The sequence below is a fragment of the Sus scrofa genome, chromosome 1 (assembly GCF_000003025.6).
Source record: "Sus scrofa isolate TJ Tabasco breed Duroc chromosome 1, Sscrofa11.1, whole genome shotgun sequence".
NCBI classification, from domain to species: domain Eukaryota; kingdom Metazoa; phylum Chordata; class Mammalia; order Artiodactyla; family Suidae; genus Sus; species Sus scrofa.
The window spans coordinates 144,579,245-144,605,277 of record NC_010443.5 but is presented as its reverse complement, the minus strand read 5'-3'; the positions used below and the strand labels follow the sequence as shown (position 1 = coordinate 144,605,277).

Sequence of the window (26,033 nt, the reverse complement as noted above, 5' to 3'; positions counted from 1 at the left end):
GTTTCCTTGAACAGGTTGCTTCACATCTTGGGAGACTTGGTTTTTTTGTCTGTAAGAAGGGAAACAATGTACCTCTTATAGTGTATGCTTGGTGAGATGACCATTTTGGAAGTCTGTAGCAAGAGTTGTCCTTGGGGTTCTACACTGTGAAGCTACCCAGGTGCCCTCTACCAACTCTTCCACGTGTCCCAGGCCATTGTTGTTTTAGGAACTATAGGCAGAGTTTTAAAAGCCCTGTGACAAAGTTTGGTAGGAAGAGAGGAAGAGATAGTATATGAACAAAGTACTGTATGCAGAGGTTGTGATTGGTGAGCCCTGGTCGTGGTGTATTTTGGAAGTTGTTGATTCTTGGATCAAAAGTCCACAGAAGCAGACAGTGTGATGGGAGAGAGATATCATTTGAAAAATAATCTGCTATATCAGATAAATGTCTTTCAGAAACTCTTAATTGGCTTGGACTTATGGACATAAACATATTTTGAAATAATAGATCCAAGAAGGGGATGTGACTACCAGACAAGTAAACAAAATCCAAACCAAGTCAATATGCACATAATAAGGTTGTTTATCTTTCCTCTTGTAAGTAAAGAGAAAAAAAATCAAGCAATAATGTCTGTGAATATATTGCACAGCAATGAAAAGAGCAGAATCTAGGAGAATCAAAACATATAGTGGAGTGTTCAGACGAGAATTTCAGGATTCAGTATCCTCAATAACCTAGAAAAAAATAGGCCTTCTAGAAACTGGAAAGGATAGTTAATTTGTTAATTAATTTTAGACCTTGTTAAATACGAGTGGTAAAATTTCAGGGTGAAATCACTGAAAAAAAAAAAAAACAGACTCTAATTTCTAAATTGGTAGAAAGAAATAAATGAAATAAAAATTTCAGCCCCAAATAAAAAGCAGAAGGGGAAATGAAAAATATACAACAGGAGTTCCTGTCATGGAGCAGTGGAAACGAATCCAACTAGGGACCATTATGTTGTGGGTTTGATCCCTGCCCTCACTCAGTGGGTTAAGGATCTGGCGTTGCCATGAACTGTCGTGTAGGTCACAGACACAGCTTGAATCCCGAGTTGCTATGGCTGTGGTGTAGGCCGGCAGCTGTAGCTCTGATTAGACCCCTAGCCTGGGCACTTCCATATGCCACAGGTGTGGCCCTAAAAAAAAAAAAGAAAAAGAAAAGAAAAAAAAAAGAGAAAAATATACACAAAGTGAGACAAATAATATTTTTAAATCCAAATATTAATGATCTTCAAAATGAAGTAAATTTACTTATTAAAAGAGACAGATATCAGATCAGACTGAAAATTAAAACCCAGTTACCTGTTCCTTCAAGAGACATAACTTAAACACATAGAAGTGGAAAGGTTGGACTCTCACCACTGTTATTCAACATAGTTTTGGAAGTCTTAGCCATAGCATTCAGAGAAGAAAAAGAAATGAAAGGAATGCAGACTGGAAAAGAAGTAGTATTTCTCACTGTTTGCAGATAACATGATACTATACATTGAAAATACTAAAAACACTACCAGAAAACTACTAGAGTTCATCAATTAATTTAGTAAAATTGCAGGTTACAAAATTAATACACAGAAATCTGTTGCATTTATATACACTAACCACGAAAAATCAGAAAGAGAAATTAATGAAACAATCCCATTTACCATTGCATCAAAAAGAATAAAATACCTAGAAATAAACCTACCTAAGGAGAGAAAAGACATGTACTTTGAAAATTCTAAGACCCTGATGAAAGAAATTGAAGACAACACAAATAGATGGAAAGATATACCATGTTTTTGAATTGGAAGAATCAGTATTGTTAAAATGACCATACTACCCAAGAAAGTCTACACATTCAATGTAATAGCTATCAAATTGCCAGTGGCATTTTTTTTTTTGCAGAACTAGAACAAAAATTTTAAATTTGTATGGAAACACACACACAAAAAAAACCCCTAATAGCCAAAGCAAACCTGAGAAAGAAAAATGGAGCTGGGAGGAATCAGGCTCCCTGACTTCAGACTATACTTCAGCCATCAAAACAGTATGTATCTGGCACAAAAACAGAAATATAGGTCAATGAAGCAGGATAGAAACCCCAGAAAGAAACACCCACAACTATGGTCAACTAATCTACAACAAAGGAGGCAAGAATATACAGTGGAGAAGACAGTCTCTTCAATAAATGGTGCTGAGAAAATTGGACTACATGTAAAAGAATGAAATTAGAACACTCTCTAACACTATACACAAAATAAACTCAAAATGGATTAAAGGCCTAAATATAAGCCAGATGATATAAAACTTCCAGAGGAAAAAATAAGCAAAACACTCTTTGACATAAATCACAGCAGTTTTTTTGGATCCATCTCCTAGAGTAATGGAAATAAAAATAAGAATAAACAAATGGGACCTGATTAAACTTAAAAGAACAAAAGCACAGCAAAGGGAAATGTAAAATAAAAAGACAACCTTTATTTGAGAGAAAATGTTTGCAAACAATGCGGCTAACAGATTAATTTCCAGAATATATAAATAATTTACACAGTTCAATATCCAAAAAAAAAAAGAAAGAAAAAAAAAAAAAACCAACCGAATTGAAAACTGAGCAGAAGATCTAAAAAAGACATTTATCCAAAGGAGACATACAGATGGCCAAAAAGCACATGAAAAGATAATCCACTAAGAGTATCTTTAAGATACTCCATTAAAGATATTCATTAATCATTAGAGAAATGCAAATCAAAACTATGAAAGACATTGACTCACTCTAGTCGGGAGGGCCCTCATCAAAAGTCTATAAACAATAAATTCTGGAGAGGGTGTGGAGAAAAGGGAAAACCCTCTTACAGTTGTGGTGGGAATACACATTGTTACAACTACTATGGAGAACAGTATGAAGCTTCCTTAAAAAGTTGAGTTATCAGTCCTACTTCTGAGCATATATCTGGAGAAAACTCTAATTTGTAAAGATATGTGCATCCCAGTGTTCATAGCAGCACGATTTACAGTCGCCAGAACATGGAAACAACCTAAATGTCCATCAACAGATGAATGGATAAAGAAGATGTGAGGAGTTCCCATTGTTGCTCAGCAAGTTAAGAATCCAACATAGTGTCTGTAAGGATGTGGGTTTAATCCCTGGCCTCGCTTAGAGGGTTAAGGATCAGGTGTTGCCTCAAGCTGTGGTGTAGGTCACAGATACAGCTCAGATCCAGCATTGCTGCTGTGATCATGGCATAGGCCAGCAGCTGTAACTCTGATTTGACCCCTGGCCAGAGAACTTCCATATACTCCAGTCCTAAAAAAATAAAAATAAGAGAAAGAGAAAAGAAGATATGATATATTTATATAATGGAATATTACTCAGCAATAAACTGAATGAAATAATGCCATTGGCAGCAGCATGGATGGACCTAGAGATTATCATAATAAGTGAAGTAAGTCAGACAGAGAAAGACCAATACCATATGATATCACTTATATGTGGACTCTAAAATATGACACAAATGAACTTATCTTTAAAATAGAAACAGACTCACAGACATAGAGAACAGACTTAAAGTTACCAAAGGGGAAAGCGGTGGTGGGGGAGGATGAATTAGGAGTTTCAGATGAACAGATGAACACATACTATATATAAAGTTCATAAACAACAAGGTCTTATTGTATAGCACATGGTACTACATTTGATATCTTGTAATAACCTATAATGGAAAAGAATTTGGAAAAGAATATACATACACAGGTACAACTGAATCACTTGCTTTACAGCAGAAACTACCACAACATTGAAAATCAACTATACTTCAACTTTTAAAATTTTTTAAAAAGAAGGATTGAAAGATAAAGTTGAGGAAATTGCTCAGAAAATTGGACAGTCAGACCAGGAAGTTGGAATTGGGGAGGAAAAGGAATGAGAGGGTCAACCAGAGAATAGAAATTGGAATAGCAGAGACCAAAGGAAATTAAGGAGAGAGAATCATTCCCAAATGATAATGCAAGAAATATTTGTGGAAAGATGAGAGGTTCTACATTCATAATAAAAAGGACCTAGCACTTCACCCCATGAGTGAAACTAAGGCCTTCTCACCACTGGGGAGTTTCATATCTTTCCATCTGGACCCAGCGATGTCCACCCTCCTTGACATTCTTCCTTCCTGTTGGGATCTGTCAGCCCTGAAAGCCCAGGAGTTCCTCTCTCCCAAGTTTGCTGTTTCCTGATCTTCTCTTTCATTTTATCTGTCCCTGACTCATATATCACATGGTTTCACTTATCATTTGTCTCCCTGTCCCATGATCCCCAGAGTGCCAGAGTTCCATGTCCCCTTCTTTCACTGCCTAATGCCCTGGGCCTAGAATGCCTGGTAAACATTTGCTGAGGAATGAATCAGACTTCACAGCAGCCACACGAAGTCAGAACATATTAAATCATTGCATAAAAAGGGCTGAGGGAAGGTCATCTACAACCTAGCCATTCTGTCCCTATACATCAGACAGGCAGGGTCTCAAAAAAGTTTTACCTGCTGTCACTCCTTTCCCTGAGCATTTATTGGAGGATATAGTCCATCTAAAAACTGGGAAGAAAAATGAGAGGAAAGAAAACATAGGCTCTAGGAAACAGTGGCTCCAGCCCAGAGGGGAGGCAGAGCCAGGCGCACCAGCCAGGGGGCAGCCAGGTATGGAGAAGCAGGGCTGGAGGGCTTCACAAGGGACACAGCCAAGGAAACCCATGTGGACAGAGCACTTGATGTTCTCAAACATATCCATAGGGGGCTCAGGTCTGTGAAGGACTTGGGATGAATTTATGATATATATGTGGAAGATTAGGTGAAATCTAATTAAACGTATATATGATTTTTAAAGAGTACTGAAATTATAGTACCACTACTGGCTCAGTGATGGATAATAGGTACAAAGCCATGATAACATAGACACTGAGTGGTGTGTTTATGGGCTATTAGTGTGTTGTCAATAGGAAAGAGTTGAGAATATGGGTGGATTTTTCTGTGTCTGGTGTGTGTGATTTTGCTGGGAAAGTGAAAAGCTTCAACTTTCACAGTCAGAAGTCAGTCAAAACATCAAGTTGAGAAATTTGAAAGTACATACTGGAAGAAACCACCAAAAGAGTTTAAGTGGCAGCCTTTCTAGGGAACAATTTGGCTTATCAAATCATGTAAAGGAATCACTTAGATCACAAATAAATGTTCATATATTTATATGCTTGTTAAAAATTTTTACTCATTATGTTTGTGATTCCAAGTATTTATAAACTAATAAGTGACTCTTTAAATAAATGGTGGTGTTTTCCTACAATGGAATACCATTCAGCCCTTAAAGTGCTGTAAATCAGTACTTACAGGGTGTCATGTCCTGATCATGACACATGATACTGTAATGAAAGCAGATTATTGACACTGTGACACAATTTTTTTTTTTTTTTTTGCTCTTTCTTCGGCCACTCCCGCGGCATATGGAGGTTCCCAGGCTAGGGGTCTAATCGGAGCTGTAGCCGCCAGCCTACGCCAGAGCCACAGCAACGCTGGATCCGAACTGCGTCTGCAACCTACACCACAGCTCACGGCAACGCCAGATCCTTAACCCACTGAGCAAGGGCAGGGATCGAACCCGCAACCTCATGGTTTCCAGTTGGACTTGTTAGCCACTGCGCCACGACGGGAACTCCTATGACTCAATTTTTATCAGACTCTATTTATAAAGAATCCTAGACCTCAATCTGACAGAAGTTATACAAGTGGTAGGTAAGAGATCCATCGTTTTACTTTCCTCATTTAGTTTGTCTGACTTTCCCAATTTTTAATGTATTTTTTATTTTAGATATTTTAATATTTTATACATTTTTAATATACTTGCATTGCTTTTGTTGGAAAATAAGGGGAAAAGTCAGAACATTGCTCCTCAGGGCCTTGCTCCCTTCATGTGGCTGCAGAACTGGATGGAAGAAGGGTGCCTTTCCTGGGAGGTTGAGTTCTGCACCCTGAGAGCCTCCAGGAGACCATTTGTATGCACACTGTGAACCCAGGCCTACTTATAAAAGACATGCCCTCTGCCCCAGCACTTGCTGTGTGGCATGGATGGGAGTGTGGATGCTGGTGCCCCAGCGCTGAGGTCTTGTAGCTCTTTACTGAGGGGACTGTACACTCAAGATGATTTGCTGTGCCTGGGGGGAGAGGGAGGTGAAGGGACTCACTGTGGTGGAGAGGCTTAGAGGAGACAGGTCAGGTGGGCAGGAACCTTCTGAACCTATGCTTTAGGACTCACCCCAGGGCAGAAGAAAGGTGCTGATGGGAAGAGTGTCAGTTAGGGAGAATGACTTGGTCAGATTTGCGTTGAAGATAATTTCTCAGCGTGGACATTAGGTTAGAGGTGTGGCCAGAAGTGGGGGCAGGCAGACTGGCTTTAGAGCTGTTGCTGTAGGTCTGGTTGGAACTGCAAGTGGGCTCATTGTCTGCTGCAGTGAAGAAAGGCCAAATGCTTTTTGGCTTTTGCAAGGAAAAAAGGCTTTCTTATAGCAGGAAGGCCAGGCAGGGAGATGGGAGGCAATGCCCAGAATTCCTAGTGGGACATTGATTGTGGATGTGGGGTGGTGCTCAGAAATGATGAGTGGAAGGTAAAGGGAAGTTTCAAGAGTCCCTGATCAGACTTGACTCTTCTCCATTCCTCTTCGTGGGTCGCAGGTGCAAATTTGGGGGGTCCTATGTCTCACATGCCGTGGGTTTTCAGCTTCTGACTAATGTTCCCTATGGGTTATTCTGGTCCCTCAGTGAGCCTCAGTGCTAGGTGAATGGGCTGTTGGCAAGTTGCTTCCTTATCTGCAGTTTCTGCAAAATAGGATTGGGGAGCTCTAGAATCATTTTGTTTCTACCTCATGGCCCTTGAGTGTGCAAAGTACAGAAAATGGTTTCAAGGTAAGAAGTGACACCCTAGTGGTGGAGGGAGGAGCTGGGGGCAGGGTCCAGTATGGGCTGGATGGTGAGATGCACCTGCCTGGGATAGGATTTGCGAGTGAGGTGGGGTCAGGGAAGGAAGCAGGGTAACTCTGGATTTCTGGCAGGCAGATGCATGTGGAAGGCAGGCCCCTGGCAGGAAAGGGAAGTTCCAGTTGGCCGAGGTCTGAGGGGAGGGTGCAGTTGGCTGTACTGAGTCAGGCGTGCTCCAGTAGTTTCCATGAGACCAGAGGAGGCACACAAGGTCCACAAGAAAGAGAAATTGAGAGAGGGGCTTCAGATGCAAATGGCAGAGGGAATGAGCTCTATCTAGAAAAGTTACCTACCTGGGTTCTTGGCCTTCCTTAATCAATAAGTATTGATAAGAAGTTGGACAGGAAAATCCAGGCAAGACTTTATTTGGGGCCCCTGCTACAGCAGGGGAAGTGAAAATAAACAACAGTTTCTCTTGCTTGCTCACTCCCCAAGGTGGGGTGAGGTGGTTCCTTATATGGGATTGGCCCAGAGGGGTCTCTTGGGTGGTCTGCCCACACCTTTGGGGCTGCTGTGTGCAAAGGGCATGCAGAGTACCCTGCTTTTGCTCTCAGCTCTTCAGAAGTAGCAGTTGGGGTTTTAGTTTTCTTGTTTCATCTTTCTTGTCATTTGCCCTGTGTATATAGTAGTTATTTCTTTGTATTTTGTTGCTGGAGCAGGTGCAAGCAAAGGATCCCAGGGCCCCGCCTCTCTCAGAAAGGAGGTCTGTGGAGGGGAGAGGGAACAGGGAATTTGAGGGAGGGGCTGAGGGCCCCCCTGTTAAGGGTCAGCTGCAAGGGTCTGGTGTGTGTGGGGAGGGGCAGCCAAGCAGGAGGGTGTTCTGGAAGAGCAGGAATGGGACCATGAAAATTGAAGAGGATTCCTTAGATTTCTGACCCCAAGGCCACTGCTGACCAGATGTGGGTTCTGGAGAGGGGCGCAAGGACCAATGGCAGGAAGAGGGGAATAGCACTGGCAGATGGATATGGCTATTTTGGGGTGCTGGCCCTGCTGCCCACTTTTGGGGTGGGGTCATGGGTCAGAGGGTGTGTACCCTTCATGCCACCAGGACAGCACATTGTCCTAGTCTCCCAGCCTCTGTGTGGCAGTCCCAGAAGCGTCTAAACCCATGCGTGGACCTGGGCCATGAATGTGGGGCAGTGGCCCAGAGAGAATCTGAGGGTCTCAGTGTGAGTCATTTAACCTGATGGTTGTTAGCATCTCTTCCTGCTTCCTCCTGGCTTTTACCTCCTCCTGGGACCTCAGCAGGTTCCAGGACAGGAGACTCTCTTGGCACTCACATCTCTTTGTGTGGCCTGGGCTGCCTAGGAGGGCCAGGGCTGATGTGAGGGCAGACAGCCCCAGAGAGGGACACCTGGGGTGGGGGTGGGGGGCACCAGGCCAGGCTAGGAGGAGGGCAGCCTGAGGCCCTGCAGTGGCCAGATCTGGGCTGCAGAGGACACTCCAGTGGGGCAGCTGTGAATGTTCAGAATTCAAGGGATCCTTCAGGGTCCAGTCCTCTGGCTCCAGGGGCAGGAATTTTGAGAAGGGAGTGTTCATTGGGGTGGGATTAACTCAGAAGACTCACGATTCAGGAGCACAGCTTCTGGATCCGAGGACTGGATGGCCCTGGGAAAACCCAGGCAAAGGCACCTTGAAGGAACAGTCTTAGATTTTGGAATTTGCACAAATAGCTTGTGGCTTCTACCACTAGTACAGTGGGCCTTTATTCATAATCATTTAGAAATAAAGGAGCAATTTGTCTACCAGACAAGCTCACTTCCTATTGTAATTCCAGTGGATTTAAAAGTTGATGTGGATCTGTGAATTTGCTTGCATAATTATACTCTGATAGCTTTTCATTACACATAATGTGATTTTAATGGAATTAATGTTCTGTATCAACAAATACATTGTTTTTATTGTTGTGCAAAGAGGAGACTTCTGAAAGAAGGGAATCAAAATGATTTATAAATGGTTTGTATAATATTCTTTTCCAGACCTGGCCAGGTCACTGCCTACTTGGTGTTTTCTTTCCCACCTTGGGCTGAGAGGAGGGAGGGGGTCAGGCGGGTCCTGCATACATTTGGGTGCTAGAATCTTTGAAATTTGCATTTCTGCCTCCAATTCTTATCATTCTTCCTGACAAAGGGGGCAAAGAATTGCCCAAGGCCACCTGGCTGGCACCTCTCTGGGGAGACCAGGCCTTCCACTTCCCACACATACCTTGTGGGGCAACGTCAGACCCCCCCATCACAGTGCTGAGGTTCTGGTTTCCTGCCCTCTTTATTCAGCTTTGCAGGCACAATTGCAGAGACCCTCAACATCTGTGTTGAAGCAACCTCGCAGGGTGTTATCTCTTAAGTATCTCAGCAGTGCCTCCTCCCCCCACCCCCGCCCCGAGAAGGCAGAATCAGCCATCATCAGAAATCAGCCACTTTCAATAAAGTGTTTTCTCTGTTGTATAAACATGGGAAATGGAAAAGTGCAAGGAAGGTGTTAAAATCCCACTCTCTGGAGATAATCACAGGTGTCTTTGGGATTTGGTGGCGGTTCCTTTGTGAATTTATGTGTTGGCGTTTGTATTTATTTACTTAATAGAAGGGAAATTATCCCACCTCCAAACCATTTTGTAGCCAGCTTTTCCTTTGCTTTTTTGTTTTTCTTTTATGTAGTGTGAGCTTTCCCAAGTGGAATTAAATATTCTTCCTTAACGAGATTCTAATGGCAGCGACTAGGAAGGACTCAGCAGTTCCTTCTTGGCGAATGTCCAGGTTGCTTCCCATTTTCAGAATGTTAAGTAACACTTTGACTAATATTTGGAATTCTTAGAAGAGGAATTACAGGTTCAAACAGCATGCATAGTTTAAAATATTCATGATATAATACATAGGTTAAAGATACAGAAACTTACACACTTAAAGGCAAGCATCCTTTCCCCTCCTTCCTAATCCACTTTCCCATCATTAAATTTCTTGTGTTTCCTTCCAGAGAAACATTTATGTATCCACCAACATCCATCCATCCATTCCTTTCTCTCTCTCTCTCTCTTTTTTTTTTTTTTTTTTTGCTTTTTAGGGCCGTACCTGCAGCTTGTGGAGGTTCCCAGGCTAGGGGGCGAATCGGAGCTGTAGCTGCCAGCCTGCACCACAGCCATAGCAACATAGGACTCAAGCCACATCTGTGACCTACACCACAGCTCAAGGCAACACCAGATCCTTAACCAACTGAGCAAGGCCAGGGATCAAACCTGCATCCTCATGGATGCTAGTCAGAGTCGTTCACTGCTGACCCATGGCAGGAACTCCACATTCATTCCTTTCTGTATCCACTAATGGGATTCATTCTGTGCACACGGAGCTATGTCTTATCAGCTATTTACCTTTGAGAACATTCCACAGCTGCATAAGCTGATCCACCTCAAATGTCATAGAGCATAGACACATGTTATATATAAATATCTAAGTTTATTTAACTATCCCTTTTATCATTACCCACTGGTTACAGGTTTTTGCAGTCAACATTCTTGGGTAAATATCCTCCATAGGCTCAATTCTCATCATTGGGTGTGAATGTATGCATTTCCTAAGTTGAGAAATTTATGAAATAAGGCCACATCAATTTATACCAGCACTGATAATGTTCAAGAGGAACTCCCTGACCCCCATCCTTACCACCACTGGGTTTTATCAAACCTCACTAAAAAGCATTGCCAGTCTAATTGGTTTAAAAATTTATCTTTTGGCTTGCTTTCGAAAACTGGATTAGGTTTAAGCATCCCTTTCTTTATATGTTTATTGTAAAATGTATAATATTCCAAATCCTTAACCATTTTTTTCTGTTAAGTGGTTGCTTTTTTGTATTAATGTATATGAGCTCTTGATGAACTAAGACAATCAACCTTTTGTTTATTGTGTGTATTATATATATATTATTCCCATATGTAATTGGTCTCTGGCTTTATGCTCTTTTGGAATCACAGATATTTTCATTTTCTTTTGCCACAATAATGCTACATAAAGAAGCACCCAGGAGTTCGCTGGTAGCTCAGTGGGTTAAGGATGTGGCAGTGTCACTGCTATGGCTTTGTTTACTGCTGTGGCACTGGGTTAGGTCCCTGGCCTGGGAACCTCCACATGCCATGGATGTGGCCAAAAAAAAGCACCCCAAAAGTCAATGATTGGCAATAGCTTGCCCTTGTTTACTTCTCTGGGTTTGCCAGTCATCAGGGGCTCCACTTCGGGCTGGAGGCTTTTGGCTGCATTTAGGTCTGTGCCATGTGTCCATTCTGCTGCCCAGGCTAATAGAGCTGTGGCCACCTGGACTGTGTCCTTCTCTCAGCTGGGAGGCAGGTGTGCAGAGGGTGAGAGGTAACATGGGATGCCCCCAGAGGCCTTGGGTTGGTGTCTACCCAACCTCCCATGGCCAAGGCCAACATGAGGTGGGGACCAATACTCAACCTACTCTGTCCAGAGGCCTCTGAATCACATGTCAAAGCCTTGTACTAATACAGGGAAACCCTGGGATTGAGAATAAAGATTATGCTTATCACACGCAAGCACATTTTTAAAACATGAACATTTAATTTTTTTTTTCCTTTTTACAGCCATACCTGCAGCATATGGAATTTCCTAGGCTAGGGGTCGAATCAGAGCTGGAGCTGAAAGCCTGTACCACAGCCACAGCAATGCCAGATCTGAGCCACATCTGTGACCTACATCGTCACTTGCAACAATACCAGATCCTTAACCCACTGAGTGAGGCTAGGGATTGAACCTGCATCCTCATGAACACTATGTCAGGTTCTTAACCCACTGAGACACAACGGGAACTACAACTTTTATTTAATTCATTAACCTTTTCTATTAGGGCTCTTGATTCTGTGTTGTTCCTCAAAAGGCTCACTTCTTTTCAAGAGATGTTAATGAATATTCTGTGTTTTTCTAAGATGTTCATGTTTTGATTTGTTTTCTGTTCCTCTGGAATTTATTTTAGTATAAAAAGTGAGGTGAAGATTAAGCTATTTTCTTTCCAAGTGTCTGACCAATTGTCCCAATACTTTTTTTTGTTTGTTTTTTTGGGGCCGCACTTGGGGCATATGGAAGTTCTCAGGCTAGGGGTTGAATTGGAGCTGAGGCGTCAGCTTATGCCACAGCCATAGCAAGGTGGGATCTGAGCCGAGTCTGCAGCCTATACCACAGATCACAGTATCGCCGGACTCCTGGTCCACTGAGCGAGGCCCAGGGATCAAACCCACATCCTCATGGATACTAGCTGGTTTATTTCCGCTGCAACACAAGGGGAACCCCGCCAACACTTTTTATTGAATAGATTTTCTTTTTGCCATGAAAATTCATGGGATTTATGTATTGCTTAGTCCTTCTATTTAAAGAAATGAGTCTTTTCCCATCTAATAATGAAGTATTTTATGTTTTCAGTAGATGTTTAAGATTTTCTTGATACCATTCTCATTTCATATTAGTCTTTTTGCTTGCTGTTATAAATGGAATCTCTAATTTTATCCTTTTTCTCTAACCAGTCTTTTCTTGCATGCCTATGGGAAAGCTATTTTTTTCTGTAGTTTATATCCTGACATTGTAATGTGGGCCAATCACTTGACCTCTTCAAGCTTTACTTTTTTCATCTGTGCAGTGGGGTACAAAACCCACATGTGCCTTTTAGGGCTGTCAGGGTACATAGAGGTAAAGTATAAAGCCTTCATAGGGGTCTGGTATACACTCGGTGCTCAGTAAATGTAAGGAGCAATATACTTTTTTCATATGTTAATTTTTTAGCCAGATGAGTAACTGAATCCTTTTATGGGTTCTTATTCTTTTCTTTTTGATCAAATCCTTTGGGTTTTCTGGTTAGAAAGCATATTGTTTTCAAGTAGTAATAATTTTGCCCCCTCTTTCCAAAGCTTATAACTTTTCCTTTTCTTGTTTTATTTTACTAGCTATTTACCGTATGAAGAGAAGCTTCACACAGCACAGATTTTTTATCTCCCAGTTTCTGTGGGTCAGGAGTTTAGAGCATTTGGCTTGGGTCTCTTGCTCAGGGTCTGCAGGCTGAAGGGGTAGCTCAAGGTGAAAGGGTACCTCCTCATCCAGGGACTTGACCAGAGAAAGATCTGCTTCCACGCTTCCTAGGTTGTTGGCAGAACTCATTCCTGTAGTTTCCTTGCAAGCTGTTGGCCAAAGAAAGCTGCCCATAACATGGCAGTGTACTTCTGCAAGCCCAGTGCAAAATCTCCCTGGTGCTTTAAATCTGTGACTCAGGAAGGGCCAAGGCTGAGAGGGCTTGTTTGAGAAGGTTCGGCCCCCCAGGAGAACCTCCCTTCATGTGAACTCAGAAGCAAATTGATTTGGGGCCCAAGTGCAGCTGCAGAATGCTTTCACCTTTGTCAAGTAGCAAACCTCGCATGGGGACTAAAATCTATCATGTTCAGAACCCCTCCCCTGCTCCAGGGTCAAGGGGAAGGGATCATGCAGGGGTGTAGACCAGGGGGTAAGGGTTTTGAGAACCATCTTACTACTCTGCATACCACACTAGTATTTTCAGAATAATTTTAAATGTAAGTGGTGGCTATGGGTATCTTTATCTTGTCTATTAAATGAAGAATTTTTTTTTGTAAAAAATGGAGATTGAATTTTATCAAATGCCTTTTATACATCTACTCAATTACCATATTTTTCATTTCATCATGTTAATGATTCATTTTATTACCATATTTCCTCTTACTGAACTGTCTTTTCATTACTGACATGAATCTCTTGCCTTGTTCTTTATTCTTCTAAATTACTATTAAATTCTGGTTTCTAACATTTTGAAAAATTATGTTTTTCTGTTTTTAAGTAAAATTGGTCTATTTTCTATTCTTTTGATATTTTACAGATCTGTAATTGTTATGCTGACCTTTGTTAAAAAAAAAGTTTGGAAAATGTCCTTGTTTTTTTCCCTCTGTGCTCAGAAAAAAATTTAAATAGTGTTGGAAATCTCTGTACTTGGAAGTTTGGGAAGAATTTGCCTGTAGCTGTTTGACCACTTTCTTGATTTCTTGGTGTTAATAGATATATTTGGTTTTTTGATTTAACAGGGTGGGGGGAAATCAATTGTAGTAACATATATTTACATACCACTTAGTAATTCATATTGCTAATATAAATGAGTATAAAATTAAACTAATATAAACCAATTTAAAATTACATTAAAAGTTATACTTTATATTATATATATAGAAAATCATCTATGAACTCCTAGTTTCTATAGATTAAATGTTTGTATCCCCCTAAAATTCACACGTCACACCCTAATCTCCAGTGTAACGGTATTTGGAGTAAAGCCTTTGGGAGGTGATTAGGTCATGAGGGTGCAGCCTGCATAAATGGGACTGGTGTCCCTATAGCAGAGACCCCAGAGCTCCTCTGCCCCTTCTACCGCATGAGGTCACAATGAAAAGATAACTGTCTATAACCCAGGAAGTAGGCCCTCACCAGACACTGATCTGCCTGTACCTTGATCTTGGACAAAAGACATGGTGCTTGTGGCATTTCAGGTCTCAGGACCCACCATCTCTTATGTACACACCCACCCTGAACCCCCACTCACACATGCATACATGTGCGTGCATGCATGGGCTCATGGTGAACCAAGGCTGGAACAGCAAGTGGCTGGGCCTGGGTGGCAGGGAGCAGATCAGTGTAGTGTGTGTGGCTGTGGCAGGCGATTGCCCTGAGCATGGATGCTGCCTGCACTGTGAGGTTGGTGGGAGGGCTTGCCTGAGATATCCATGCTGAGCCATGAGGCCCTGAGAGTCATGCTATTTCCAAATCCTGGGCCCTTCTGGTGACTGGCAGAAGTACAACTCTATTGGGGAAAACTCCTCCATTTTGGGTCCATAAAACCTTATTAAGATCAAGCAATGTATTTGCAACAAAAAGACCTCCAAGAACATAGGCATCAGAGAAAGGAGGCTGCAGTTTGTGAAGGTCAACAGAAACAACAGTGGCCAGACTTAGATGCCTTCCTCTTGGACTCTCTACCATCTGTGTGAGATATTTAAAGTAATTATGGGCAGAACCTACTGATGAACATGCAACAAGAAACCATCTAAAACAAATAGTTGTATTTGGGAAAAGGTGAAAGTATAACTTCTAAACACATAAAGTATAACCATTTAATTTTTCTGAACAAATGCATATGTTCAACAAATGAACAGGGAAAGTCAGTCATCTGGAAAATATACCAGAAGAAATTAATCAGAATGAAATACTGAGGGGCATGGATATGGAGGATGTGAAAGAAGAACCAAGGGATTTGGAGGATGGAATAGGAAGGATCAGCATGTCACTGTTGGAATCTCTGACAGAGAGAGGTAGGAGAGATAATGTTTGAAAAGATCCTAGGTAAAGATATCCAGTTGAAGAGATACTGGCTTGAGGAGATTCTAGTTTCATTACCAGAACTAATGTAAATATAAATTAACAGATTCAGAAGCACAGTATAAATAAAAAGGATAAACAAAAAGAAAATTCATGAGTTCCCACTGTGGTGCAACAGGATCAGCAGCATCTCGGGAGCACTGGGATGCAGGTTCGATCTCCAGCCTGGCATAGTTAAGGAACCGGCATTGCTGCAGCTGTGGCTTAGGTTGCCACTGTGTCTCAGATCTGATCCATGGCTGAAGAATTCCATATGCCATGGGATGGCCACAAAATGGAAAAAAGAAGAAGAAATGCACACATAGACATGCATGCCAAAACTTCAGAACACCAAAGGCAAGGAGATGACCTTAAGTCTTTAGAGTGAGGACAGTACTACCCCTCAAGGAAGAGCAGTTTAAAGGACAGCAAACTTCTTGATGGCAATAGTGGAAACCAGAAAGTAGAATAATATTTTCAGGAGAAGAAACTGTCAACCTAGAATTGTGTATCCAGCAAAACTAACCTTCAAGCCTGAGGTGAAGTAAGAAATTTATAGATAAACAAATTCGCCACTAAAACATCTGCATGAAAGGGGCTTCTAAACCTAGGGTTCCCTAACTTTTGGTGTAGCAGTCAAGTGAAGTCTTTGGAACCCTTCTCAGGATGAGGCTTTTAAATGCATGAAATAAAATATATAGGATTATAAAGGAAACCAATTATTTTTAATTATTTTAAAATAAAAAAAAATTTTTAAATGTGTCATAATAATAAATGTGCTACTCTATTAACTTATTAAATAACAAAATCCAGTCGTGGGTCTAGTAACTGCCCTAAATTCTGAGTAAACAGCCCTGGCAGAGGGCTGAATCTTACAGAGCAGAGCCAGGACAAATGAGTTTGGTACCCAGCATATATGAGCTAATTTGCATCCAAGAAACACGTACTGCAATCAAACAGGCAGTGTGTCTCTCAACTCTGAGTTCCTTTTGACTCATGAGTTATTTATAATATTTACAAGCATTTTATGTTAATTTCTGTTCTTTCACAGGGCAACTTTCTCATCAATTTATATAGTTTTGCTGCCATATGAAAAGCAAAAGGAAGACATAGAATTCTTTTTCTCTTGTGAAGAGCCCTTTGAGAAGGAAAGTAGCTTTTCTTGTGGAGGCTCTGAGTTTGACATGCTGATGTGCAGAGAAAGGTGGGACTGTCAGCTGGAAGTGAATATTTGGGAGCGAGAATGTTCTGGGAGAAGAAGGCAGAAGCCCTGGGTGAGGTTGGGAAGGCTGTAAAGGTGTGTGTTTCCCAGAAGGCAGCTAAAATGGACACAGAGGGCTGAGGGCCTGCATACCTGAGGGAGGCTAGCTGTGTGGCCCTGGGGAGACCCAGACAAAGAAAACCATGCAGAAGGAAAAAGTGGTGGAGGTAGGGTAAAGTAGGAAGATCAGCTACTCCCTGAAGCTGAAGGAAGAGTTTTGCCCACATAGCACAGGGCCGCAGCCCAAAAGGGTTGGAAGATGGGGTTGTATAAACTTTGTTCATTCTGGGCAGCTCAGAATACTGTTTGTTCTAGTATTGCCATAACAACCTTTCACCAGACACCTTGTGGACACTGGCTCTTTCGTGGTGAATTGGTACTTCTGTAGGGAGTTGGGCAGCTGGCCATATGTTTTGTGAAATAATTTAATTGGCTTTCAAGCCTGCATTCTAGAAATGCTTGCTTCATTACCTGAAATATTGCATTACAATTTGCCTTTGAACCAGATTCGAAGATCTGAAGAAGGTTCTCGATTTGAGGCTGTGAAGGAACTTTTCAATCTTAGAGACAGGATTTAAAGAGCTAATTTATTCCAGGCCTCCCTGTCCAGGCAGCAGCACCCATCCAATGGGAAGGCCTTCTGCTCTAAAGATGCATGTACTTCCTCACAGTCTATTATCCCCTCTCGTTGCTCTCAGCAGCAGGAAGTTATTTCTCATTTCTAATTTTATCTCTTGCCTCTCTGTAGGCTGGGTGGGGGAGTGGAGAAAGAGCCAGTTGGCCTCCATACAGCAACTCACAGGTGCTGGGAAGTTAAGCCTCCTCTCTGAGCAGTATCAGGACTTTCCCTTTCTTCTTGGCTTTTCTTTCACAGCTACTTAACTGTCTGTTCCTCTTCTCTGACCCTCTTCAATTCCTTTGTAAACTGTAGAGTTTGAATAACAATACCGGCAAATTAAATGGGACAGAGGTTTCCCGAGATGTGGTAATTTCACGGCCAACTAGATTCATGACCCCCTTCCTCACAGGAATGATACAAAATAAACCTGCAGAATTACTGAGATGGCAGAACACGAAACATCATCTTGCCTCGCTGCTGGAATTGAGCAAACAGCCATTCAAGCGAAGGCCTGATCCTTTCAGAGAAGGGATATGGTCCACTCCCCTGGTTTCCATGGGGACGGGAGCAGGTGTACTCAGGGTGAGGCACCCCAGCATTTGGCCTTTGCAAGTCTCTCCTGTCCACTCTTATGCTGCCTTCCCTTGTTAGAGCTGGTGCCGGTGTTTCTGTATCAGAGGGCAAGGAAGTCTGCCCTTCCTAGGAGCAGACATGGAGGAAGAGGAGCTATTTGGGAACAATAACCCAAAATCCCACTCTGCCTGTGTTAGTGTATTAGAAAGCTTGGGGTGCAGTAACAAAATATCATAGACGGAGTTCCCGTCATGGCGCAGAGGAAATGAATCCAACTAGGAACGTGAGGTTGCAGGTTTGATTCCTGGCCTCGCTCCGTGGGTTAAGGATCCGGTGTTGCTGCGAGCTGTGATGTAGGTTGCAGACGTGGCTCGGATTTGGTGTTGCTGTGGCTCTGGCATAGGCTGGCAGCTATAGCTCCGATTGAACCCCTAGCCTGTGAACCTCCATGTGCCGTGGGTGTGGCCCTAATAAGACAAACAAAACAAAACAAAACAAAAAAAACATCATAGACTTGGCAGCTTGAATAGAAATTTATTTTCTTGCACTTCTGGAGTCTGGAAGCCTGAGCTCAGGACGCTGGTGTGGTGAGGTTCTAAGGAGGGCCCTCTTCCTGGCTTGTGAACTGCTCACTTCTCTTCGTCCATGTGTGGTCTTTCCACAGTGTGTGCCTGTGGGAAGAGAGAGCTCTCTTTTTCTCTTCCTATAAGGCCACCATCCCTCACAAGAGCCCTACCTTCACAACCTAAGCTAACGCTAATTACTTCCTAAAGGTCCTGTCTCCAAATACCACCACATTGAGGGCTAGGGCCTGTACATATGGGTTTGGGAAGGACACACACATTCAGTCTGTAACAATTTGTTTTCCTTTTTAAAAAAATTTTAATTATAGTTGTTTTGTAATATTCTGTCAATTTCTGCTGTATAGCAAAGTGACCCAAATATACATTCTTTTTCTCACATCATCCTCCATCATGTTCCATCACAAGCAATTGGATAGAGTTCCCTGTGCTGTACAGCAGGATCTCATTGCTTAGCCACTCCAAATGCAGAGGTTTGCATCTACTAAGCCCAAACTCCCAGTCCAACCCACTCTCTCTGCCAACCCCTTGGCAACCAAAAGTCTGTACTCTATGTCAATGAGTTCATTTCTGTTCTATAGCTAGGTTCATTTGTGTCATATATTAGAATCCAGATGTAAGTGACATCATATGGTATTTGTCTTTCTCATTCTGACTTAGTATGAAAGTCTCTAGTTGCCTCCATGTTGCTGCAAATGGCATTATTTTGTTCTTTTTTATGGCTGAGTAGTATTCCATTGTGTATATATACCACATCTTCTTAATCCATTTATCTGTCATTGGACATTTAGGTTGTTTCCATGTCTTGACTAAGATGAATATTGCTACAATGAACCTAGGGCTGCATGTGTCTTTTTCAATGTAAGTTTTGTCTGGATATATGCCCAGGAATTGGATTGCTGGATCATATGGTAGTTCTATGTATAGTTTTCTGAGGTACCTCCATACTGTTTTCCATAGTGGTTGTACTAATTCACATTCCCACCAACAGTGTATGAGGGTTCCCTTTTCTCCACACCCTCTCCAGCATTGTTCTTTGTTGACTTGTTAATGATAGCCACTCTAACTGGTGTGAGGTGGTACCTCATTGTAATTTTGATTTGCATTTCTCTAATAACTAGTGATGTAGATCATTTTTTCATGTGCTTGTGGGCCATCTGTATGTCTTTGGAGAAATGTCTATTCGGGTCTTTTGTCCATTTTTCAATTGGGTTGTTTGTTTTTTTTGCTGTTGAGTTGTATGAGTTGTTTGTATATTTTGGAGATTAAGCCCTTGTTGGATGCAACATTTGCAACTATTTTCTCCCATTCCATAGGTTGTCTTTTTTTTTTTCTTTTTATGTTGTCCTTTGCTGTGCAAAAGCTTGTAAGTTTGATTTGGTCCCATTGGCTTATTTTTGTTTTTATTTCTGTTGCCTTGGGAGACTGACCTAAGAAGATATTTGTACAGTTGGTGTCAAGAATGTTTTGCCTATGTTCTCTTCTAGGAGTTTTTTGGTGTCTTGTCTTATGTTTAAGTCTTAAAGCCATTTTGAGTTTATTTTTGTGCATGGCGTGAGGGTGTGTTCTAGTTTCATTGGTTTATAAGCAGCTGTCTGGTTTTCCCAGCACCATGTGCTGTAGAGTCCAGCTTTTTCCTACTTATACTCTTGCCTCCTTTGTTGAAGATTACTCAACCATAAGAATCTGGGATTTTTTTCTGGGTTCTCTATTCTGTTCCATTAGTTTGTATGTCTGTTTTGGTACCAGTACCACATTGTCTTGATTACTGTAGCTTTGTAGTATTATTATCTGAAGTCTGAGAGAGCTGTGCCTCCTGCTTGGTTTTTGTTCCTCAGGATTGCTTTGGCAATTCTGGATCTTTTATGGTTCCATATAAATTTTTGTATTATTTGTTCTAGTTCTCTGAAAAATATTATGGGTAATTTGATAGGGATTGCATTGAATCTGTACATTGCTTTGGGTAGTATGTCCATTTGAACAATATTAATTCTTCCAATCCAGGAGCATATATCTTTCCATTTCTTTGAATCCTCTTTAATTTCCTTGATGAATGTTTTATGGTTCTCAGCATATAAGTCTTTCACCTCCTTGGTCAGGTTTATTCCTAGGTATTTAATCTTTTTGGGTGCAATTTTAAAAGATAGTGTATTTTTATATTCCTTTTCTAATATTTCATTGTTAGTATACAGAAATGCAACTGATTTCTGAATGTTAATCTTATATCTTGCTACTTTGTTGAATTTGTTGATCAATTGGAGTAGTTTTTGTCTGAAGCCCCTGGGGTTTTCTATACATAGTATCATTTCATCTGCATAGAGGGACAATTTTACCTCTTCTCTTCCAATTTGGACAAGTTTCATTTCTTTTTTTGTCCGATTGCTGTGGCTGGGACTTCCAGTACTATGTTGAATAACAGTGGTGAGAGTGGGCGTCCTTGTCTTGCTCCAGATTTTAGTGGAAAGGCTTTCAGCTTTTCTTCATTGAGTATTATATTGGCTGTGGGTTTGTCATAAATGGCTTTTATATGTTAAGGCATATTCCCTCTATACCCACTTTCGTAAGAGTTTTTATTATGAATAGATGTTGGATTTTGTCAAATGCTTTTTCTGCATCTATTGAGATGATCATGTGGTTTTTGACTTTTCTTTTGTTAATGAGGTGTGTGATGCTGATTAATTTATGTATGTTGAACTATCCTTGTAAACTTGGAATGAATCCCACCAGGTCGTGGTGTATGATTTTTTTATATGTTGTTGGATTTGGTTGGCTAAAATTTTGTTGAGAATTTTTGAGTCTATATTCATCAAGGATATTGACCTATAATTTTCTTTTTTGGTACTATCTTTGTCTGGTTTTGGTATTAGAGTGATGGTGGCTTCATAGAATGTCTTTGGGAGTATTCCTTCTTCTTCAACCTTTTGGAAAAGCTTAAGAAGGATCGTTATAAGTTCTTTGTATGTTTGGTAGAATTTGCCTGTAAAGCCATGTGGTCCTGGACTTTTGTTTGTAGGGAGTGTTTTTATTACATGTTCAATTTCATTTCTGGTGATGGGTCTGTTCAATTGATCTATTTCTTCTTGATTCAGTTTTGGCAGGCTGTATGTCTCTAGAAAGTTGTCCATTTCTTCTAGGTTGTCAAATTTGTTGACATATAATTGTTCATAGTATTCTCTTACGGTTTTTTATATTTCTGTAGTATCTGTTGAGATTTCTCCTTTTTCATTTCTTATTTTGTTTATTTGGATTCTTTCTCTACTCTTCTTGGTGACTCTGGCCAGAGGTTTGTCAATTTTGTTTACCTTTTCAAAGAACCAGCTCTTGGTTTTATTGACTTTTTTTCTATTGTTTTTGAATCTCTCTCTGATCTTTATGATTTCCTTCCTTCTGCTGACTTTAGGTTTTGTTTGTTTTTCTTTTTCTAATTCTTTTAGGTGGTAGGTTAAGTTGTCAACTTGAGAATTTTCTTCTTTTTTTGAGGAAGGCCTGTATTGCTACCAACTTCCCTCTAAGCACTGCTTTTGTGGCATCCCATAGATTTTGAATGGTTGTGTTCTCATTATCATTTGTCTCAAAGTATTTTTTAGTTTCCCTTTTAATTTCCTCATTGGCTTTTTTTTTTTTTTTAAGGGTGGTACTTGTGGCATATGGAGGTTCCCAGGCTAGGGGTCAAATTGGAGCTGTAGCCACAGGCCTATGCCACAGCCACAGCCATAGCAACACCAGACCTGAGCCACATCTGTGACCTACACCACAGCTCACAGCAGTGTCAAATCCTTAACCCACTGAGTGCGGCCAGGGATTGAACCAGTGTCCTCATGGTTACTAGTCAGATTCGTTTCAGCTGAGCCACGTTGGGAACTCCGACCCATTGGTTTTTTTTTTAGTAGTAGCATGTTGTTTAGTCTCCATGGAGTCAGTTTTTTTCTCATTTCTTTTCCTGTGGTTGATTTCTAGTTCCATACCATTGTGGTCAGAGAAGATACTTGAAATAATTTCTATACTCTTAAATTTATTGAGGTTAGTTTTGTGCTCCAGTATGTGGTCAGTCCTTGGGAATGTTCCATGTATACTTGAAAAGAATATATATTCTGATTTTTTTTTTTTTTGGATGTAATGTCCTGAAAATATCAATTAAGTCTAACTTTTCTATTGTGTTATTTAGGATCTTTGTTGCCTTATTGATTTTCTGTCTAGAGGATGTGTCCATTTATGTGAGTGGGGTTTTAAAGTCTCCTGCTATGATTGTATTCTCATCAACTTCTCCTTTTATGTCTGTTAGTATTTGTTGTATGAACAATTTGTTTTTTATCGCCACATCACAAATTGCCACAAAATTTGTAGCTTAACACTACACCCATTTATAACCTCACACATTTCTCCAGTGGAGAATCTGGATATGGCTTAGTAGGGTTAACTGGCCAGGCAGCATTCAAGGTGTTGCCAAGGCAACATAATTTCCAGATGCTGTCACCAGGGTGGACCACAAGATAGCCCATCATACTCACACTCAAGAGTAAGGCATTACATAGGGTCATGAGGGTCATGTCAGAATCTGACATGGATTGGATGGTTTTATTGGATTTGATGGTTTTATTTTTGCCTTTGTGTAAGGGAATTGGATCCACTCACAATTATTATATTTACTAATGATATTCAGAAATGTAAATGTTCTTCAAGAAGCAAACAGTCCATGTTTGTTGGAAGTAAAATTATTTGAGGGGTTTGTAGAATGATAACTTTATGATGAAGATGAGAAAAGTTAAGAATTCTTCATATAGCCTAAGATAAGTGGTATTAACTTCCTTTGTGTTTAGAACTCTCTGCCGTTTGGAGGTCCAATAAAATCCCCACTATAAGCAGCCTGGTCATTGTAGAGATTTAATGGTTTTAGAAACTTTGGCTCAGAAGATGAAGGAGTCCTGTGTGTATGTATCAGAGAAGCCTTGAGAGTTCTGCGGGTGGTTTAGGGGTTCTGTGGGGCCCCATGTTCTCCTCAATCCCTAGGCCCTTCCTAGGTGAGGAGACATTAGGCTATGTCTCAAAGGATAGGTGAAATTTCCTATGGTGAAATGGAAGGCAGAGCATAAGTGAACATCTTCTGGAAGGTGGTTCGAGGATCTTCATCCTCCCCCAGGTTCAGCCTGAGCACAGCTGGCATTGGTGTGAAGGGTAGACAGAGGTCATTCTTTGGAAGTCCCATCCTGGGGAAATGGCAGGGTTAGAGCCAGGACCATCAGTTCAAGGGAAGAGAAAGGGGTGAGGGCTGAGGCAGGGAGCCAGGAGGGTTAGGGTGATAGGAGGGGAGTGTGAGTGTGGAGGGGGGACAGCCTGCAGAGCTTGTGTTTGGGAAATACGGTGGCATGGGTGCAGGCTCAATCAGGTGCCCACAGTGGCCAGGACAAGAGTAGGGGGTTGCTTAGGGCAGTGCTGGTGGGAAGACAGGGACCAGGTTGGTGTGCCTCTGGATGGTCCAGCCAGGGAGGTGAGAGTCACCTGTCAGAGGTGTCCAGCACAGCCTCAGTGGTGGGCAGAGGAGAGTGAGTGGCTGAGTGCCACCAACCAGGCAGGTAAATCGCAAGAGCATGGGCAGAGCAGGTGGAGAGGAGCAAACAGAGAGGTCGAGAAGAAGACCCAGCTTTGTGGCTGATTGCCCATGAATGCACCAGGAGTTCTGCCAATGATAGCAGGGTTGGCAGAAACTTTGATTCACAGAATGTTTAGAGATACAGAAAAGAGGTCAGAGTTTGCAGTGTGGAATATGAGGCAATGATGAGAGTTTCAGCAGCCTGTTCTTAGGAGAAAGACCAGTTTAACCCAGTGGAAAATGACTTGGGGAACATGGTGTGTCCGTTGAGGAGGATGACTTGGGCACCAATGGGGCTGTTTTGCTAGACACTGTATTGGATGCAGAAGGGAAGTGGGAGCCTTCAGAGGCCTCATAGTGTAAGGATGGTTGAGACTTGGCCTCAGGGAACCAGGAGAACAGTAGTCAAGGTTTCTGTAAGAATTGGAGCTAGAGCACATGGAGAAGGAGGCTGGGAGGCATCACATAGACAGATTTGGGAGATGGGAAAATTGTTGTCAATAATATTTGCACCCTTGACTGTGTTTGGAAGAGGTATGTGCACTGAGGAAAGAATGTAGATGTGGTGGGCTTGGGAGCAGAGTACTGTCAAGCTCCTTAGCTCGTTTTTATTCGATGTGTATGTGTCTGTGTGCGTGTGCACATGTGAATAAGACTTTGTTTTTTGTTGGTGGTTTTATTTTATTTTATTGATTAAAGTATGTCGATTTACAATGGTGTGCCAAATTCTGCTGTACTGCAAACTGACTCAGTCATCTATATGTATCTGTCGATCTCTCTATCTCTCTATCTATCTATCTATCTATCTATCTATCTATCTATCTATCTATCCATCCACACACACACACAAAGTCTCCATAAAACTACTGATCCAGATGTTGGAACTCTCCCTGAGACTCACATGGTGGGCACTGGGTGTGGTGGATGTGGTGGGTCTGAGACTTGGTCATTGCAGAGGTGCTAGGGGTGTATTAGGTTCTGTCACCAACAGGACCTCAGAGGTTTGTTCAGTTGCTTGTTCTCCTCTGGGTCTGAGGTTGGTCCTTTGGAATCCCAGGGGACATGCAGCCCAGCCCCTCCAGCCTGGCCCAGGCCCACAACGGAAAGCTAGCATACTGGCCCTTATCTGTTGCATCCAGCTGCCCCTCCAAGGTGCTGGGGCTGAAGGCAGATTGCAATGGGTGGGAGAGGCCATGTCTCCATGGTATGGGCTGGACACAAGGAGACTGGGAATGTGGGGATCAGCCAAGATGGGTCTAACATGGGTGTGGGGGCAGCTGGGGAGGAAGATGGGCAGGAGCCACGGGTGGTTCTCCTGAGAGTCAGCAGACACAGGCAACAGGGGTGCTGCTGGAGAGGTTCTGGGGGGACATTCTTGGCAGGCGGGGAGCCAGGTGGGCTGGCCTGGGACAAGGGCGCACAGCTCGGAACCAATGTGGAAAGTGAGGGAGCCTCCTGGGTGGGGTGGGAGGCTGGACTGGGAGTGAAGGGGAGGGTCCTGCAGGGGCTAGAGGACGCTGGTATGGGAGGACAGAGGGAGCCCATAGGCCTGCCATGTCTGGAACCCATGAGAAGGCAGGTGGCAGGTGGCCTGCGAGTGAGGACGACTTTTCCCCATAGTCGTGTGTTCAGTCCTGTGATGCTTTAGTCACAGGAAGTATCTCCCTGGGCCTGAGGGAGCAAGGCTCTGGGTCCGTACAGGCTGGTCCCATCCAGCCATGCCCTGGGCTGTGCATGGTGGCTGCAGAGTGCGACTGTAGGGAGGGACAGACCCATCATGATGACCTGCTCCCATCTGTGTGCTATGCTCTGGAAAAGTCCTCCTCCTGTTGAACTGTCTGCATGCAAGGACCACTCCCTGGAGGTCCCTTATGCCCTGCTCCTCTGTTGCAGGTGCTGCTATCAGGACTCATCGGTGTTGTCTCCTGGAAGAGGCCCCTCTCCTTGGTGGTAAGTTGCATGTGGCTCTGCCTGCGGAGGGAGGTGTGAGCAGTTTTGCGGTGATG

At 42.3% G+C, this 26,033-nt stretch overlaps 1 protein-coding gene across 1 annotated transcript in view; it reads left to right on the top strand.

Moving 5' to 3' along the window:
- The window catches only part of FAM189A1 (family with sequence similarity 189 member A1), a 471,973-nt gene that overhangs the window by 182,814 nt on the left and 263,126 nt on the right, over nt 1-26,033 (top strand). The window contains exon 2 of the mRNA XM_021098812.1: nt 25,921-25,977. Within this exon, the coding sequence (XP_020954471.1) occupies nt 25,921-25,977 (57 nt within the window). The remainder of the gene's footprint in view (nt 1-25,920; nt 25,978-26,033) is intronic.